General features: G+C 32.5%; 2 protein-coding genes across 2 annotated transcripts; both read right to left on the reverse strand.

The window, feature by feature from the left end:
* Nucleotides 1–5,513: 5,513 nt before the first annotated feature.
* LOC139515161 (ras guanine nucleotide exchange factor O-like) lies at nucleotides 5,514–7,223 on the reverse strand. The gene has a single exon (XM_071304724.1). The coding sequence runs from the start codon at nucleotides 7,221–7,223 to the stop codon at nucleotides 5,514–5,516; it is 1,710 nt and encodes a 569-aa protein (XP_071160825.1).
* A 7,986-nt stretch (nucleotides 7,224–15,209) lies between these two features.
* On the reverse strand, nucleotides 15,210–17,146 carry LOC139514829 (E3 ubiquitin-protein ligase TRIM71-like). Its single transcript, XM_071304440.1, has one exon. The coding sequence runs from the start codon at nucleotides 17,058–17,060 to the stop codon at nucleotides 15,354–15,356; it is 1,707 nt and encodes a 568-aa protein (XP_071160541.1). The 5' UTR covers nucleotides 17,061–17,146; the 3' UTR covers nucleotides 15,210–15,353.
* Between the last annotated feature and the right edge of the window lie 2,361 nt (nucleotides 17,147–19,507).

Here is a 19,507-nt window from a genome sequence, read left to right on the forward strand (position 1 = left end):
TCGTTGTCAATATAATGGAATTTGATGCGACTGTCGTGCAAGTGAGAGGTTTATCTCAGCATTAAAACCAGGTTCATTTCACCATTTTCTACATAAGAAAATGTCTGTATCAATATAAAAAAGAAGATGTGGTATGATTGCCAATGAAACAACTATCCACAAAAGACCAAAATGACACAGACATTAACAACTATAGGTCACCGTACGGCCTTTAACAATGAGCAAAGCCCGTACCACATAGTCAGCTATAAAAGGCCCCGATAAGACAATGTAAAACAATTCAAACGAGAAAACTAACGGCCTTATTTATGTAAAAAAAATGAAAGAAAAAAACAAATATGTAACACATAAACAAACGACAACCACTGAATTACAGGCTCCTGACTTGGGACAGGCACATACATAAATAATTTTGCGGGGTTAAACATGTTAGCGGGATCCCAACCATCCCCCTAACCAGGGACAGTGGTATAACAGTACAACATAAGTACGAACTATAAAAATCAGTTGAAAAAGACTTAACTCATTAGATGGACAAACATACAAGTGGACGTGGCCGGGTACTTATACATCCCGACACAAAAAGACACAATGAACAGATCTGAGAGTACTCGCAGTTATCTGACAGCTAGTTCAAAGCCACTAACAACTAATAAAAAAATCATGCATCGAAGACTTAACAATCAATCCGTACACATCCATCATCCAATGGATTTAGTGTAAAGACGTCATAAACAGCCAGAGAAAAACATGACCTTGTGCAATGCCAAGTTACAGGTATCGACAGATTGTAGATCCATGAATATGTATATAACATACTAGTAATATTTAGTTAGCTTTTAATTTACTGACAGCAAAATCAATATTTATACCAATAAAACCAATATTCAATGATCTTATTACAGTGTTGAATAAGTAACCTTTTAGAATAAGTTTATTTAAAAGAGCGACAAGTTTACATGGATCATTTCTAAATTTCCGGGCACGGTTAACAATATTTCCGTAAAAATGAGGATGTGCTATCCCGTTTGAAATAAGTTTTCTACAGGTACAACCAAACTTCAAAACAATATCAATATGACAGTTTTTATCCATTCGTTTGATGTTCCAGCTTTTTGTTTTTGCCATTTGATTTTTTAGCTTACCTGGCCCGAAGGCCCAAGTGAGCTTTTCCCATCACTTTGCGTCCGTCGTCCGTCGTCGTTAACTTTTACAAAATTCTTCTCCTCTGAAACTACTGGGCCACATTTTACCAAACTTGGCCACAATCACCATTGGGGTATCTAGTCTAAAAAATGTGTGGCGTGACCCGGCCAACCAACCAAGATGGCCGCCATGGCTAAAAATAGAACATAGGAGTAAAATGCAGTTTTTAGCTTATAACTCAAAAACCAAAGCATTTAGAGCAAATCTGACATGGGGAAAAATTGTTTATCAGGTCAAGATCTATCTGCCCTGAAATTTTCAGATGAATCGGACAACCTGTTGTTGGGTTGCTGCCCCTAAATTGGTAATTTTAAGGAAATTTTACTGTTTTTGGTTATTATCTTGAATATTATCGGCAAAATTTCCTTAAAATTACCAATTAAGTTGTCCAATTGATCTAAAAATTTCAGGGCAGATAGATATTGACTTGATAAACAAATTAACTAATGTCAGATTCACTCTAAATGCTTTGGTTTCAGAGTTAAAGCCAACATCTACATTTCACCCCTATGTTCTTTTTGACATGGCGGCCATCTTGGTTGGTTGTCGGGCGTCACCACACACATTGTTTTAATCTAGATACCCTAATAATGATCATGGCTAAGTTTGGTTAAATTAGGCTCAGTAGTTTCAGAAGAGAAGATTTTTGTAAAAGATTACAAAAATTCAAGAAAAATTGGTAAAAAATTACTATAATGGGCTAAAACTCCTTAAAGGGGTCAACTGACCATTTTGGTAATTCTGAATTATTTGTAGATCTTTCTTTGCTGAACATTATTGCTGTTTACAGTTTATCTCTATCTATAATAATATTCAAGAAAATAACCAAAAACGAAAAATGTTCCCTAAAATTACCAATTCAGGGGCAGTAACCCAACAACCTGATGTCCGTTTCATTTGAAAATTTCAGGGCAGATAGATCGTGACTTGATTAAAGATTTGCTCTAAAAGCTTTGGTTTCAGAGTTATAAGCTAAAATCTACATTTTACCCCTATGTTCTAGTTTTAGCCATGGCGGCCATCTTGGTTAGTTGGCCGGGTCACCGGACATATTTTTTTAACTGGATACCCCAATGATGATTGTGGCCAAGTTTGGTTAAATTTGGCCTAGTAGTTTCAGAGGAGAAGATTATTGTAAAATTTAACGACGACGGACGACGGACGCCAAGTGATGAGAAAAGCTCACTTGGACCTGTGGGCCAGGTGAGCTAAAAACTTAAAGAGTTTTTAAATCAATTTCCCAGCCAATCAACATGAAAAAGAACAAAGTGTTCAGACCAAAGAGATGCAGACCAAATGACAAAACATTAAAGGGGCACTAGCTGTCAAATTCATGGTCACCGATTTGACTCAAATTCTCATATTTGATTTATTACAATGTAAAACATTATTCCAAACTATCAAAAGTCTAAAATAAACAGTTTACAGAGCATGGGGTAGATAATATATAGGTTCGTTTCGTGTGTATTTTAGTCCAGACGCATTCTAATTAACTATCGATTTGACCTCAGATGACCATATAAGCGATGTAAACAGAAATAAAGATATGAATAGATTAAACCAACACGTGCAATTGGAGTTTTATAGGTCTGTTTGATTTTATTTTATAGATTAAAAATAGATGTTTCTCGTTGTTTTTAACCGTATAAGAATGATTTTATGTGCATCGAATTAGTAATCAAATGATTTACCGTAGTTTCACTATCATTGTTGACATTCTTTTTCTTTAAATAACCAGTACACGTACAATGCATGCGTTGTCTATCTCTAGCTAGGGGTTAAATTGAAGTTCACATGGATACGGATTTAAAAAGGTCGACTCATTCACTTGCAAGTGAATAACTAATTATCAATGTTTCTTAGCGTAATTTGACAAAATTGAACCTTTTTGGCTGCAAAAAGCGAATTGTTATTTCACTATTTCACTTTCATTATTGATTGAACAAAAAAAAATCAAACTTTAGATTTTTTATATATCTCGTAGCTAGTGCCCCTTTAAAATACTAATGATGACTATTAAAATGCAATGCTAAATCTATGAATATTTTACACATGTTGTATATTCGTGATATATATTGTAATATGTAATATGTAATGTGTAATTTAATTAATTACTTTAGTAAAGTAGTTGTAATTCAATTAATAACATTTGGAAAACTGTGTGATGTGTGATTAGTGTAATTGATCATTTTGCAATGTAATGTGTAATTTAATTAATTACATTCCAATGTAATTGACCCAAGTCTGCCTCACTTAAACCTATACCTTACAGTTAACGCAAAACATGTAAACAACACGTGCATAAATTTCCTTCGTCCGAAGTGTTTGATTTACCGGCTTCATCAGGAACGCTCAAAGCCGAATATTTAAAAGTCCATTTCCTTTTTGGACAGTTCTGCACTTGGGAAATTAAGCAAAACGACCAATGACTGTACAAAACAGGATCATTATAGACAAAACTGTCCTATTTTCTATCCTTTTTTTCCTTTCACTTGGACTTCGCGGGCAATTCGTCAATTGAGAATGCTAAAGTGCATAAGACAGGCTTCGATAACGGTCTCTGAATTTGGATATTTTCACAAAAATTGGCGTTTTTCTGTGAAAAAAGCCTGTGGCAAATACATCAAACATACATCAAAAATATGTCATACTTATACAAAAAAAAGATGTGGTATGATTGTCAATGAGTCAACTCTCCACGAGAGACCAAAATGACACAGAAATTAACAACTATAGGTCACCGTACGGCCTTCAACAATGAGCAAACTCAATACCGCGTAGTCAGCTGTAACAGACCCCGAAATGACAGTGTAAAACAATTCAAACGAGAAAACTAACGGCCTTATTTATGTAGTATAGTATCAGAAAAGTTGCGGCTCAATTACATTTATGAGTATAGATGCGTTTCATACATATTGCATATTGAAGCAACACTGTAATGTTTGGTACTTAGGGATTTGTATTATTGGACTTGTCTTTCATAGCCTCTTCATATGGACCATTTTTTAGAATGGTCTTTGTTTTAATATGTTTAAAAAACATACATGTGAATAATTCATTGACGAAAATATTTGTGTTTATTGGTTACTTCGATAGGGTGCTACTCTTCAGGCAATGAAGCTTCTTTCACAAATACAAATTAGCCACGGCAACCAGTGTCGAACAATCAATAAATCAAAATTAAAAACCAATTGTTCAGAGAACAATTGAAGGTCTTTCCACCAGTTAATATCTATTTTGATATTAAAATATTAAAAATCAGTCTAAAATGTCAGTTCATATGGCTTTATGATGTATAGATATGAATTTAAAGCAAAGGTCAAAATCTAGAACGTCAAATTAACCTATGATCTTGACCTCAATTTCAAGGTCACAAACTGAGGATTTCAAATCAAAAGACCCTAGGTCTCTAATATGTATGGTTAATAAGTTATATCACTTTACACATAATTTTAGATATGATAGGGGCAAAAACTCCCATTCATTGTCTACGCACCCTTTCAACTAAAATTATTAAGTAACAACATGTCGCAACTAACAATTTAGTCAAAATAATTCGTCGATATCTTATACGGTTTCTGGAAATGAGTGGAAATAAGCCTAATTCAAAAAATTAGAATATGACCTTGACCTTTGACCTTGATCTAATTTTCATTTTTTGGACCAAGGACCTCAAATCAAAAGATCCTAGGTCTCTATCACTTATGGTGTTCCAGTTTAAAATACATTTCAAAATTTCAAATACAAAAGGGGAAATAACTCTCATATGGAGCATTCATATTGCTTCGGTCGAAATTGGACAAATCATGCAAAGGATAAAACGAGCAATTTTATAAAATAAATTTGTCGTAATCTTTTACAGTTGCGAAGGAGTCGTGGACACAAGGAAAACAGTGTTTGGGGAGATAACTCCTACAAAGAAAAGTATTCGGTTACGCAGGGTAAATTTCAAAAGCGCATAAACTGTTCGATGTCATATACCAAATATCTAAGTGACATATTGCAAAACAAATATTTATTGCAAGAACAAAATTAGGCGGAAGAAAAAAAAAATAATCAGAAGAAAAACAATAGGTCTTTCCACAGAAAAGTGGATAGACCTAATTAGTAATTTCATTTATATTAGACATTTAGACCATTTACTACTACTAAAATAGAAATAATGATGAGTAAACATTGTATTTGTGAAGTACAATTAGCAGAACTGTTAAACTATATGTAATGATTGAACAATCTAAGAAAACAAATATGTTTTTCTATTGTGATTGTCAATTTACATAATGCATGTACATTCAATTAAATTGTGCTTATAAAATTAATTTAAGAGCAAAAATCTTTGCTTTTCCTTGTTTGTCCATTTTCTTTGTATTGCAACCAATCCATAGAATGTCATCTTTATCAATATCGAGACTAAACGGGAATTCAATGCCTAAAGTTTTTAGATCCTTACTTGTTATAACCTCTCCAGCAAAATTTAATACATGTATATACTTGTTTGTTTGGTCTAAAACTAAAATAATATCAGACGAGGTTACTGTTATGTCACTAGGATAAAACTTTGCTTGATATGAATTCATATAGCAACCAGAATATATTGACGATTGTTGTCCCCCTTGGTCTAACCTTATTACCCTCCCTTCCTTATTATCATTAATGATGTCAATTACATAAATACTGTCATGTAGGGAAACAATTCTCTTTGGTCTGGTAAACAATCTCTGATTATCATTGTCATACTCATAGATATGTTGTATGTCTCTCTGCTCATTTAGAACCACCACTCTTCTCACACTCTCTTTTGTAGCTGGATATGTGACAGGATGACATTCGGTCAATCCCACAAATATTTTATCGTTTTGGGACACATGAACACTGATTGATTTCAAAGGCAAGAACGATTTAAACAGTTTAGTTTGTTTATCAATGGAATACACGTTTAAGTCACTCCCTCCTGTCGACAACAGAATTTCATCATTCTTTAGTCTAGCCAGACTACACACCGTTATACTGATCTCTTCTTCTACTTTGATATTTTTTTCTTCAAATGTTACTTTTTGAACTTTTTTTTCCTTTAGGCAAACAATGATTGCTGAGTTCTTACCATAGTTACGTATGTTCAGTATATTTCTTAAGTCAGTTTGATAGCTTTTGACTAACTGCAAATCTGGAATTGCATATAGGTCACCAAATATTGTTCTCCTTGTGTTTTGCGTTTGGAATATATTTCCAGAACAAAATTTTGTATTAACAATGGTACATTTAATTGGTTCCACTGATTTTGTCCGAATAGTTTGATCCAGCGTTTTTCTTGAAGAGAATATCTCTGACGCTTGAGGAGACAGCAAGGTTTTCTTCAACCTATCTTCCCTGTTTACTATTTCCTCTATATTCTTATGTATGTCAGACAACTTTAAATTTATTTTTGTCTCTGTTGGCTGCCATATTGATTCAAGTTCATGTAAAAGTTCTTTTGCATAGTTTGATATTGTGTCAGTCATTTTCCTCTCAGTTTGCAGTATTTGATCTTTTAATACTTTGAAATTGTTGTCACCATGTAGAAGACGTTTTTCTAGGTTTTCTTTTTCATTTCCATAAAACTGATGACACGATTCAAGTTTATTTTGTAAGTCCTTCATTTCAGAAATAGCAGTATCATAAACTTCATTCAGTTTTCTATACTTATGATTTTGATGGGACTCTATCAAACAGTCCAAGCACACTGGTTGGTCACAATCTGTACAGAATGCGCAGCAAATTTGATCACTATGAATTGTACATGGCATGCTTTTAAGATCCACCTTATGAATTGTCCTTGCAGCATCTTCGGTTCCAAAGTCTTTAAGATTAATTAATTCATGATGATCGGATGATTTGATTTTTTTATGAATCTTTGTTATACAAAGTTGACACATAAATACATCACAGTTTATGCATTTCCACCTTAGATCTGTTGACTCTTCACAGAACTGACATACTGGTGGTGTCTGGGCTTCATCTGTAGGTTGGGAATAAGCCATTTCTTACTAATTTCAGAAAATCCTTAAGGTACTTGAATGTATATCATTGTAACTATAAGATACCAGTAAACAATTTCCTCTTTGGAAGGTCAAGGAAAACTTAGTACAAAAGCTAAATATAAAATGAAAGATTTAAATGGAACGATAAACTAGATTTTTATTGTAGGTAATAGACTGTTACATAACATAGATATTTTTAAAGGAATTTCCTGATAATATTTTATCTTTACCTAGCTTAACATTTCCCCTTCCCACATGGTAGATTGTTGTTTGTCATTATGTCGTCTAATCTTTTAATTACCAAACGTGACTTATTCCCAATTGTGACTGTTTTGCTGAGTGTGAATTCGCATTACTATAAGACGTGTGACGGTACTTGTCTATCCCAAATTCATGTATTTAGTTTAAATGTTTAATGTTTTATTTGTAATTCTCATCGGATTTTGTCAAATGTGTTGATGTCTTTTCTATTATATTTATGTGTTATGGTAAATAATATTAATCACCGCATTCATTTATTAGATTTCATTTTGTTCAACGTAATCAGTACGATATTTTACGTTTGAAGTCAGATTCAAAACAAACCGGACATAGCTTTATAATATAGTTAATTGCTACCTTAGTTTGCTAATAATAAATATTAAAATGTGCATTGTTATTAAATGCAATATCAGTATTTAGTTCAAATATAATCTTGAATCAATCCTAATTCTATCTTATTCATTCAAATGACGTCATTTTTCATTTTTTGATGATCTGTTTTACAAATTCAAATGACGTCATCACTTTTTTGTCATTTTTTACAATTTCAAATATGACGTCCCTTGGCGTTGGGGTTTGGGCTTGTTCGGATGTGTCTACATTTTGTGTTGCAAATATCTGGTTATGTAATGTATTTCATTAATACTTCAGTTCTATCATGTACAGCTTTTGTTTAGTAATTTTATCAATTTACTGTTTGCAAAAAGTAAAAATTATTCTAAATAATAAGGATGTTCTGGCAACTAACAGAAAACCCTGGCCGTTTTTGGCACAACTTTTTTGATCTTTTGGTCCTCGATGCTGTTCGACTTTGTGCTTGTTTCGGCTTTCAAATTTTTGTATCTGGGCGTCACTGGTGGATCTTGTGTGGATAAAATGCATTTCTGACGTATTTAAATTTTCAACTTGTTGCCTTTTGTTGGCTGTTGTTCGTGTGTTTCTTTGTCAATTGTATTCTCCAATTTATTTATATTGTAGTCCTGTGGTGTTGACTTGTCCTTTTAATGTTATATTTCACATGGCTATAAAAGGGGAGGTTTGGCATGCCACAAAACCAGGTTCAACCCGCCATTTTTTTCTTTAAAAATGTCCTTTACCAAGTCAGGAATATGGCCATTGTTATATTATAGTTCGTTTCTGTATGTGTTACATTTTAACGTTGCGTCGTTTGTTTTCTCTTAATTTTGAGTGTAAATTCACATTGCGATAAAACGTGTCACGGTACTTGTCTATCCCAAATTCATGTATTTGGTTTTGATGTTATATTTGTTTTTCTCGTGGGATTTTGTCTGATGCTTGGTCCGTTTCTGTGTGTGTTGCATTGTAGTGTTGTGTCGTTGTTCTCCTCTTGTATTTAATGCGTTTCCCTCAGTTTTAGTTTGTTACCCCGATTTTGTTTTTTGTCCATGGATTTATGAGTTTGAACAGCGGTATACTACTGTTGCCTTTACTTAGCTAGTTTGGTCAAAGACACATCGTATGGATCCACCAATTGGTGATGGTGTCCATAAAATTTACGGAGTGTCAATTTTAATCTGCCCTCCTCATAACTTTGTTGGAGCAGTTTCTGCGTAAGGAGCACACTCCTGTATATGAAGTCCGTATAGTAAGAACAAACACGAGAATAACGTATCAATTGTGATATGTAAACACTATACGAAGGGGAAGAGGGTATGTTTCTGCTGAGAAATGGGAAATTGATAATTGTGAAGTTGAAATCGTCCCGTTTATCATAGATTTTCGTGTGAAGTCGTCCATCTGCGTCAATATTGAGGAAAATATCAAGGTATGAAGCAGTCCCTCTAGTATCAGTAGTATCCGTAATTTCAAGTTCACTGGGATATATGAGATGTAAGTATTGGCTGAAATATGGGTTATTCAATGATAGAACATCATCAATATATCGGAAAGTAAGGTCACCGTACGACCTTCAACAATGAGCAAAGCCTTTACTAAATATTTCCATACATATAAAGATTTGGTTTTGAAGTTTGGTTGTACCTGTAAAAAACATATTTCACACGGAATAGCACATCCTCATTTTTACGAAAATGTTGTTAACCGTTCCCGGAAATTTAGAAATGATCCGTGTAAACTCGTCGCTCCTTTAAATAAACTTTTTCTAAAAGGTTATCTATTCAACACTGCAATAAGATCAACGAATATTGTTTTTATTGGTATAAATATTGATTGTGTTATCAGTAAATCAAAAGCTAACTAAATATTACTAGTATTTTATATACTTATACATATACATATTCATGGATCTACAATCTGTCGATACCTGTAACTTGGCATTGCACAAGGTCATGTTTTTCTCTGGCTGTTTATGACGTCTTTACACTAAATCCATTGGATGTTGGATGTGTACGGATTGATAGTTTTGTCTTAGATGCATGATTTTTTTATTAGTTGTTATTGACTTTGAACTAGCTGTCAGATAACTGCGAGTACTCTCAGATCTGTTCATTATGTCTTTTTGTGTCGGGATGTATAGGTACCCGGCCACGTTCACTTATATTTTTTTATCCTGCAATTGGGTGTTCTACTATACAGATACAGCCCTACAGATATCGCTATGCTGTATCTGTATACTATACAGATATCTCTTTAAAGCTCCGCCCACTGCCGGACTGAGTATTGTATGACCCTGCGTGACCGAATGTGTATTGCAATCGCACTCCAATGACGTATCAATTGCGAATTAACAATTAGTTTATACCTTCTGTATGTTTTCAAACATTTCTTTAGAGCAATAAGAATCACACCAATTTTCTGATAACATACACACATGAACAGTAGTCTTTTCTACGATGACAATTTTCGATTTCAAAACTTGAATGTGTATGATTAGGTATATAGGAAATTTTTTTCTGAGACAAGTGCCTGTGGATTGTGTAACAAAAACAACCATGTCAATTTCAGCATGCATGATTACTGAATGTCGAGTCTGAAGCGTAGGACAACTCGTACACTCCTGTTTCAAATTGGACAATGTATTGTAATTTGTTTTTACTGTTGAAATAAGATGTTATGTTAAAATAGATAATTATTTACTTTGAGCGATGTATTATTGTTGACCATTCGAGATTCTTTTTTTGCGAACCCGTCTTAGCTGAATGTGTATTTACTGAATCGTATTACTACACGGGCCTCAAGGGATTTCAAACGAAAATAAATGAAAAAGATGTGTTTTTGTGTCTTTCAAAACACAAATAATATTCAGAATTAATTGCAGGATAAAGACAATAACTGTTTAGTGTCTTTAAATATCAGCTGTATTTGTACTCGGCTCGAAACAGGTGTAATAGCTCGCTAAAAGCTCACATACACCTTGTTTCCTAGCCTCGTACAAATACAGCTGATATTTAAAGACACTAAACAGTTATTGTCTATGTCCATCTGATGAGTTAAGCCTTTTTCAGCTGATTTTTATAGTTCGTTCTTATGTTGTACTGTTATACCACTGTCCCAGGTTAGGGGAGGGTTGGGATCCAGCTAACATGTTTAACCCCGCCACATTATTTATGTATGTGCCTGTCCCAAGTCAGGAGCCTGTAATTCAGTGGTTGTCGTTTGTTTATGTGTTACATATTTGTTTTTCGTTCATTTTTTTATATAAATAAGGCCGTTAGTTTTCTCGTTTGAATTGTTTTACATTGTCTTATCGGGGCCTTTCATAGCTGACTACTTTTTTAGTATTCGGTATGGGCTTTGCTCATTGTTGAAGGCCGTACGATGACCTATAGTTGTTAATGTCTGTGTCATTTTGGTCTCTTGTGGACAGTTGTTTCATTGGCAATCATGCCACATCTTCTTTTTGTCGAGCCTTCGACTTCAGTCGAAAAAGCGAGACTAAGCGATCCTACATTCCGTCGTCGTCGGCGTCGTCGTCGCCTGTTTATGATCATAAGATAGTATCAAGAAGAAAATTGTGTAAAAAAAAATCCACTTTTTCCGTATTTTACTAATAAATGGACTGAGTTTTTATCTTCCAGTTAACATTACATACAGTCTGCAGTTAAAGTTTATAAAACATTTATTAGATTCATAAACTATCCTGAATTTTTACCAAACTTGGAAGCTTCTTTCAATCAAAAGACAGTATCGAGAGGGAAATTTTTATTGATGTTTTCCTCATTTTTGTTGAGTCTGCGATTAACAGCAAAAGTAGGCGAGACACTGGGTTCCACGCTTACGAATTTTTTATATGTTCTTTCAGTATTTTCTGTGTAAATTGAGTTTAAATGATAGTGACTTCTAATACATTTTTCTATATGTTATTTATAATCTTACATGTAGAGAAGCTGTGTAAAATCAGGTCTCAACATTTGCTCCAACTTATTTGTATAATGCATAAAGATCTGGCCAATCAAAACCAGTGGTAACATTAAGATAATATTTGAAAAAAAGAATACCAAATATTGAGATTCATTATATTTGAATCAAAGAAAAGTGCAAAGATCCTTTGTTTATACTGGACAATTCATATAAAAAAGAAGATATGGTATGATTTCCAGTGAAACAACTATTCACAAGAGACCAAATGACACAGAAATAAAAAAACCACCATGCATTTTCATAAAAGATGCATAATTCTCACATTTTAGACATACAAAGATATGACTTAAATATCAAGATTTACCTCATATCTGCCTAGTTCGACATTTATGTCCCATTATTTCAACACCCCAACCACAACCAGAAGCAAAAAAATAAAAAATGTATCTGTATAAAAAAAATTCTGATCAGTCAATTTAAGGTTATCAAACACTCATTATGGCTCACAAGCTCTTTGTATATCATACCAGCAAAAATAAATACCCAATTGATGAAATAGATATACTCATCATAGATACCAGGAAAACATTTTAGACTCAGACTGAGTTTTTTTTCTATATTTTGAGGACCTTAAGATGTTTCATTTTACAAACATTGTGTCTCATAAAATGTGGTATTTTGTATAGCAATATTTTTTTGTATTAGCTTATTTGATAAAAAAAAAAATCTATTAAAAAAAATAATAAGGTAATATGAATATGATTAGATAATTTAAGGTTAACAGACACTATTAAGGTTCACCAGATCACTGAATAACAAACCAGCAAATTAAGTACCTGATTTACCAGACTGAGTGTATATTTTATATTTTGAGGACTTTGATATGTTTTATTTTTCGAACATTGTGTCTCATTAACTGTGATATTTTGTATAACAACATTTTCTTTTGTATTAGCTTATTAAAATAAATTTCTACTTTTGTATTCCATACTTTGTTGTTTTATCACACCGCATCCTTACTATACAGTGCTTACAACACAACCTAGACTACTTTCTTTCCAGTAGTGTATTTAATCTCTTTTTGAAGACGTTTTATCTGTCATTTGGGGGCCTTTTATAGCTGACTATGCGATGTGGGCTTTGCTCATTGTTGAAGGCCGTACGGTGACCTATAGTTGTTAATTTCTGTGTCATTTTGGTCTCTTGTGGAAAGTTGTCTCATTGGCATTCATACCACACCTCTTTTTTTTTTTATATTAAAACCAAAACTGCTGATAGAACGAGTTTAGATAAGGTAACATTTCTTGAAAAAAGCTGTTTCATCGAAATAACAATGATGGTTAGAATACCAAAAGTTTGGATATGTTTAGGTAGCATTCAATATGTGCAGAGCAGTTACAAGGTACTTGTTTTTGTTTTTATCATTTTATATACTACAATACTACACTGATGCAGTTTATATTGAATAATAAATAACTATCCAACAGAGTCCACATAAAATAAATTTTAGCAATTTTTACTCGGATATTACTTAACTTGGAACAAAAATATATCCTACAGAAGGACCATGGAAATCACTTCTATGCCGTGCTAGTTCAATGCTTAATGTGTAACATAACCCTATAGAAAAGTGGAATATCAAAAATATATTGAAATATGATAATTCAGATTAATTCTCAAGTCATATCACGTTTTATCTATTTACATAGTAGAGCCCTCTGTGAATTCTTTCGTAACTTATCTCTTGTAGTGTAATTATCTTTTAAACAAAAATATCAATGGATAACAAGTGTGCACACGTCTCACGTTCTTTACAAATCATTGATCTTATATTGATAGTACAAAATATAAAGCTTTATTACAACTGTCAACTTCACATTAACCAAGAAAACTAAACATTGACCAACGAACCATGAAAATGAGGTCAATGTCAGATGAACCACGCCAGGCAAGCATGTACAGCTAACAATTCTTCCATACAACAAATATAGTTGACATATTGCTTATAGTTTAAGAAAAACAGAGCGAAACACAAAAACTTAACACTGTGCAATGAACCGTGAAAATGAGATCAAGGTCAATTGACAATTGCCAGCTAGACATGTAAACCTTACAATCATTCAATACACCAAATATAGTTGACATATTGCATGCAGTATAAAAAAAAAGACCAAAATACAAAAACTTAACTATAACCACTGAACCATGAAAATGATGTCAAGGTCAAATAACACCTGCCAGCTATACATGTACAACTTACAATCATTCCATACACCAAATAAAGTTGACCTATAGCATACAGTAAAAGAAAAAAAGACCAAAATACAAAAACTTAACTATAACCACTGAACCATGAAAATGAGGTCAAGGTCAAATAACACCTGCCAGCTATACATGTACAACTTACAATCATTCCATACACCGAATATACTAGACCTATTGCTTATAGTATATGAGATATGGACTTGACCACCAAAACTTAACCTTGTTCACTGATCCATGAAATGAGGTCGATGTCAAGTAAAAACTGTCTGAAAGGCATGAGGGCCTTGCAAGGTACGCACATACCAAATATAGTTATATTATTACTTATAATAAGAGAGAATTTAACATTACAAAAAATCTCAACCTTTTTTTTTCAAGTAGTCACTGGACCATCAAAATGAGGTCAAGGACATTGGACATGTGACAGACGGAAACTTTGTAAATGAGGCATCCATATACAAAGAATGAAGTATCCAAGTCTTCCATCTCCTAAAATATAAAGCTTTTAAGAAGTTAGCTAATGCTGCCGCCTTCGCTGGATCACTATCCCTTTGTTGTGCTGTCTGTGACAAAAGACAAAAGAGAGGCATGAAATTTAAAAGGGATCTTAAAACTCACACGTCTAGTAAAAGCGATTTTTGTAATAGCGAAAATGATCTGCACGCTGCAAGATCTGCAAGAGAAAAAATGATAGTAATAATCAGTTGACTCCTTTTAATGTTCTGCAATTGGATCTGCATCAATCAGCATTTATTAGAAGGGAAGAACTGAATTACCTAAAACGTTCTCATCAACTCAGTTAATTATTAACAACTCTCCTTTTCGACAGGGAAACATTGATCTGTTACTAATGTAAAACATATCAGAAAAGTGGTTAAAGTCTTCTTTCACCCAAAAACATGGTTCGTGAAAATCTGTAACAAAAAACTGAAAGGAACCTAACGATCGAAATGAAAAGCGGATTTTTCTAAGCTCAGAATAAAAAAGATTGTTACTTTAAGACACATTACAGAAATTAATAAAACACCACAAAATACAAAACTAAAGTTAATGCAATAGGGATCCCTGTATTACATGACTTATGTTCGATATTAAGCAATAGATAATATTAGCTTGATAATTCATAATAAGTAACTTTCTGCCATAAAAAAAATAAAAATGTACGTTATGTACTATCAATCAATAGAATAATGATTTATTAATATTTTGCAATGCATGTTTTAACAAATAGAAACATGTTTCTGAATTCTAATTGTGAATGTGTATATAAAATGTACTTGTATTATAATTCATAATTAAATATTGTTTACACTAAATAACAATCTAAACAAGTTTCACAGAAAATAATTTCGCCTTTCTATCTTTGTCAGCTTTCCATGTATTGCAGCCAATCCATAAAATTCCATTTTTGTCAATATCAAGACTAATTGGTAATTCAATACCTATAGATTTTACAACCTTACATGCAATAAATTCCCCAGTAGAATTTAATACATGTACAGCATTATTGTCCTTATCTGCCACTAAAATCATACCAGAGGAGTTTGTGGATATGTCAATAGGATAAAACTTTCCTGAGTCTAACTTGGTGTCGCAACCATTATAAGTCCACAGCAGTTTTCCTCCATAGTCTAATCCCATCACCCTTCCCTCAAAATTTTTATTCACCCTATCAATGATATACATAGTGTCATTTAAGGTTGTGATTTTCCATGGTGATGTAAGCAATCTCTGATTATCTTTGTCATACTCATAGATATGTTGCAAGTCACAGTCCTGATTAAGAACCACAACTCTTCTCACGCTGTCTTCGGTAGCTGGGTATGTAATAGGAAAGTCTTCAACCAACCCAACAAATATTCTATTATTTTTTGAAACGTGAATACTTATGGATTTTAAAGGTGAAAATGACTTAAATGGTTTGAATTGTTTATCAATTGAATACACTTGTAGATCACTTTCCCCTGTTGACAAAATAATTCCGTTATTACCTTGTTTTGCCATATTTAATACATTAATACTGAAGTCTTCTTCTACTTTAATGTTATTTCCTTCAAATATAACTTTTTGTAGTTTCCCCCCAGTATAGCTTGCAATAAATGCTTCATTGCTATCACAGTTAAGAATGTTCCATATGTTTATAATTTCACTATGATATTCTCTGACTAGTTGTAAATCTGGAACTTCATATAAATCACCAAATACTATTTTTCCTATATTTTGCTTTTTAAATATTTTTCCAGAAACAAATGTTGTTTTAAGAATGTTGCAGTTGATTGTTTTCACTGATTTCGTTGGCAAGTTCTTATCCAGCATTTTTCTTGAAGAGAAAATTTCCAAAGCCTGGTGAGAGTGTAAGACTTTCTTCAAACTCCCTTCGCTCTTTAATAAGTCCTCATTATTCTTCTGTATGTCAGACAATTCTGTTTTGATCATATTTTCTGTCGGTTTCCATATTGCATCAAGGTCATCTAGAAGTTGTTTTGCATATTTTGATATAGTTTCTGTCATTTCCTTCTTAGTTAACAGAATTTCATCTTTTATTTCTTGATAATTTTTATCACCATCCAGAAGCAGTTTTTCTAGTCTTTCCTTTTCATTTCCTAAAATCTCTTGACTAGATTCAAGTTTATTTTGTAAGGCCGTCATTTCAAAAATAGCCATATCATAAACTTCATTCAGTTTTGTACACTCATGTTTTTTATGGGAATCTATTAAACAGTCCACGCAAACTGGTTGGTCACAATCTGTACAGAATGCACAGCATATTTGATCAGTATGACTTGTACATGACATTGTTTTTAGATCCACCTTACGAATTGCCTTTGCAACATCCTCACTTCCATAGTCTTTCAAATTGATTAATTCATGATGGTCCGTTGATTTAAGTTTTGTATGAATCTTTGTTGTACAAAGTTGACACATAAATACATCACAGTTTATACACTTCCACTTAATGTCTGATGACTCTTCACAGAACTGACACATAGCTGGTGTCTGGGCTTCATCTGTAGGGTGTGAAAATGCCATTTTTTAATGATAAAAAAAAATGATCTCAAAAAACCATTGGTGCACTTGTACATGTTGTATGAATTTACTGTATCTAAAGGTTACATGTAAATTACTTCCTTGTTGGGAGGTCAAAGTACAAGTTATGTTCATGTGGATATGTAACTAGATATCTAAATTAATGTATGTCAAATACTGTTACACACTGTACCTATAGTTAATATATAATTGTTAAGGAATTTCCTGGCATTGTTTACCTATTCATTACTTTTATACATCTCTTCTTTCCAAAACAAATATTAAAAATTAATCCAGAGAAAGATATAAAGAAAATGAACAACCAAAGGCATTTAAAAATAACAACATTACATGTTTTTCATTTATCTTTATTCTTATTTACTAGTAATAACCCGTGATTGTGCAGTGTTATTGCCGATTGATTGTGTTAATTTGAATGAATATTTTGGATGTAGTGAAATGGATTGTTCTGAAAGAATTAAGTGTGTATTCTCCAGGGTGTTTTAATGATTGATTATACAATGTGCAATTTAAAATGTCTTGTCAATCCCGGAATATCAAATCTCTAAATCAGGAACTTGCTCTGAACTATTACTATTTTTATTTGATCAGATTGTAATCCTGCTAACATGTTTAACCCCGCCACATTATGTTTATAACTAACTAACTAACTAACTAACTAACTAACTAACTAACTAACTAAATTTTATTCAGTATAAAATCCAGTACAAAAGGATCATCGCTGAAACACATGAACACATATAAAACATATACAAAACAAAACAGGAATAAAACATAACAACCAACAATTTTTACATTTATTACAAGCAAGAGACAAAACTCCCACTTCGATATTATGCACTTATTCCCACTGATGAATGTCTAATCAAAATACATTTGTCAATATATATAAGAAATCTGGTGAGGACATCAGTCTCCGAACAGTTCAATAAATATTTAAATTTATCAAAATTATCTAAATTACAAAAACATGGTATAATATTAACAATGTCATCATAAAACGTTTCCCTCCCGTCTTGATAGAGGTTGCATTCACATATAAAATGAAACTCATCTTCAATTTTGTTATCAATACAATGTTTACATATTCTTTGATCCAAAGGCGTATTAGTATATCTGCCTTTTTCAATTTGTAAATTGTGGTTAGAAATTATAAATTTACATAATTGTCTAATATATTGTTTTGAGATATTTAACTTTGTATAAGTCTCAGGTTTATATTCTTTTTTTAACTTATAATATGTGCATAGTTTGTTTTGCTTTTCACCTGACAAACATGAGAAAAAATAATTTCCATATCTTTCTTGTAATATCTTTTTCACGGCAGATATGAATTTTCCTTCTGACATAGTTCCTTTATTATTCCAAACATGGTCAAAACGAATGAATTTTAGAAACTGAAAAATGTGTTTATTGAAGGTACATGGAAAGGTACAATCAACATCTTCGATTGACTTATATGCTAATTTTGAAAAATTCAAAAGAGGGTCTTTATACAAATATAGCCAGTATTTAAGAGACTGCAAACTAACAAATATAGAGATTGGATAACGACCAAGTTCTGCCATACTGGCAATATTAGAAGCATATTTCGTGGCACCAAGTACATATTTACAATATCGAATGTGAACCTTTTCAGGTGCAAAATTTAAAAAAAGTTTTTTCTAAATCATCATTTGAACCTTGTGTTAATCATTTGTCCAGGTTAAGAATGTACGAACCCCACAATTCACTTCCATAGAGAAGGACGGGTTTAACACAGGAGTCAAAAAGCTTTAAAAGCAAAGGTGTATTATTATGTGTACAATGACATTTACGTTTAATCATGGAAATTACTTTAAGTGCTTTCTTACTAAGATCTTCAACTGCAGTACTGAAAGAACCAGATGCTCTCATTACAATACCTAGGTATTTATACTCTTGAACACTTTTGATCAGATTTTGCTCAAAATAAAAATTACAGTCTTTCAATAATTTACCTGATTTGTTAAATACTATTATTTGAGTTTTTTCTATATTCAATGATAATTGCCATTTTTGACAATAAAGTTCCAATGAGGATAAACAATTGTGTAGCCCTTCTTTGGTTTGAGACATTAAAATTATGTCATCTGCATACATTAAACAATTTAAACTTGTATTCCCTATATCTACTGGATCACACTTCTTATCAAGATATCCTGGAAAGTCATTCATAAATAAATTGAAAAGAAGGGGACTCAGTATACACCCTTGTTTAACACCAACATTTGAGAGTATGGAATCAGTCAGTCCGGTATCTAGTTTAACTGAATATTTAACACATGTGTACATATCTTTAATTAAATGGAAAATATTGCCACTAATACCTTGCTCAAAAAGTTTAGAAAACAGAAAATTCCTCCGGACTGTGTCGAAGGCTTTTCTAAAATCAACAAAACAGCAATATA

Source organism: Mytilus edulis, chromosome 3 (assembly GCF_963676685.1).
Source record: "Mytilus edulis chromosome 3, xbMytEdul2.2, whole genome shotgun sequence".
NCBI lineage: Eukaryota > Metazoa > Mollusca > Bivalvia > Mytilida > Mytilidae > Mytilus > Mytilus edulis.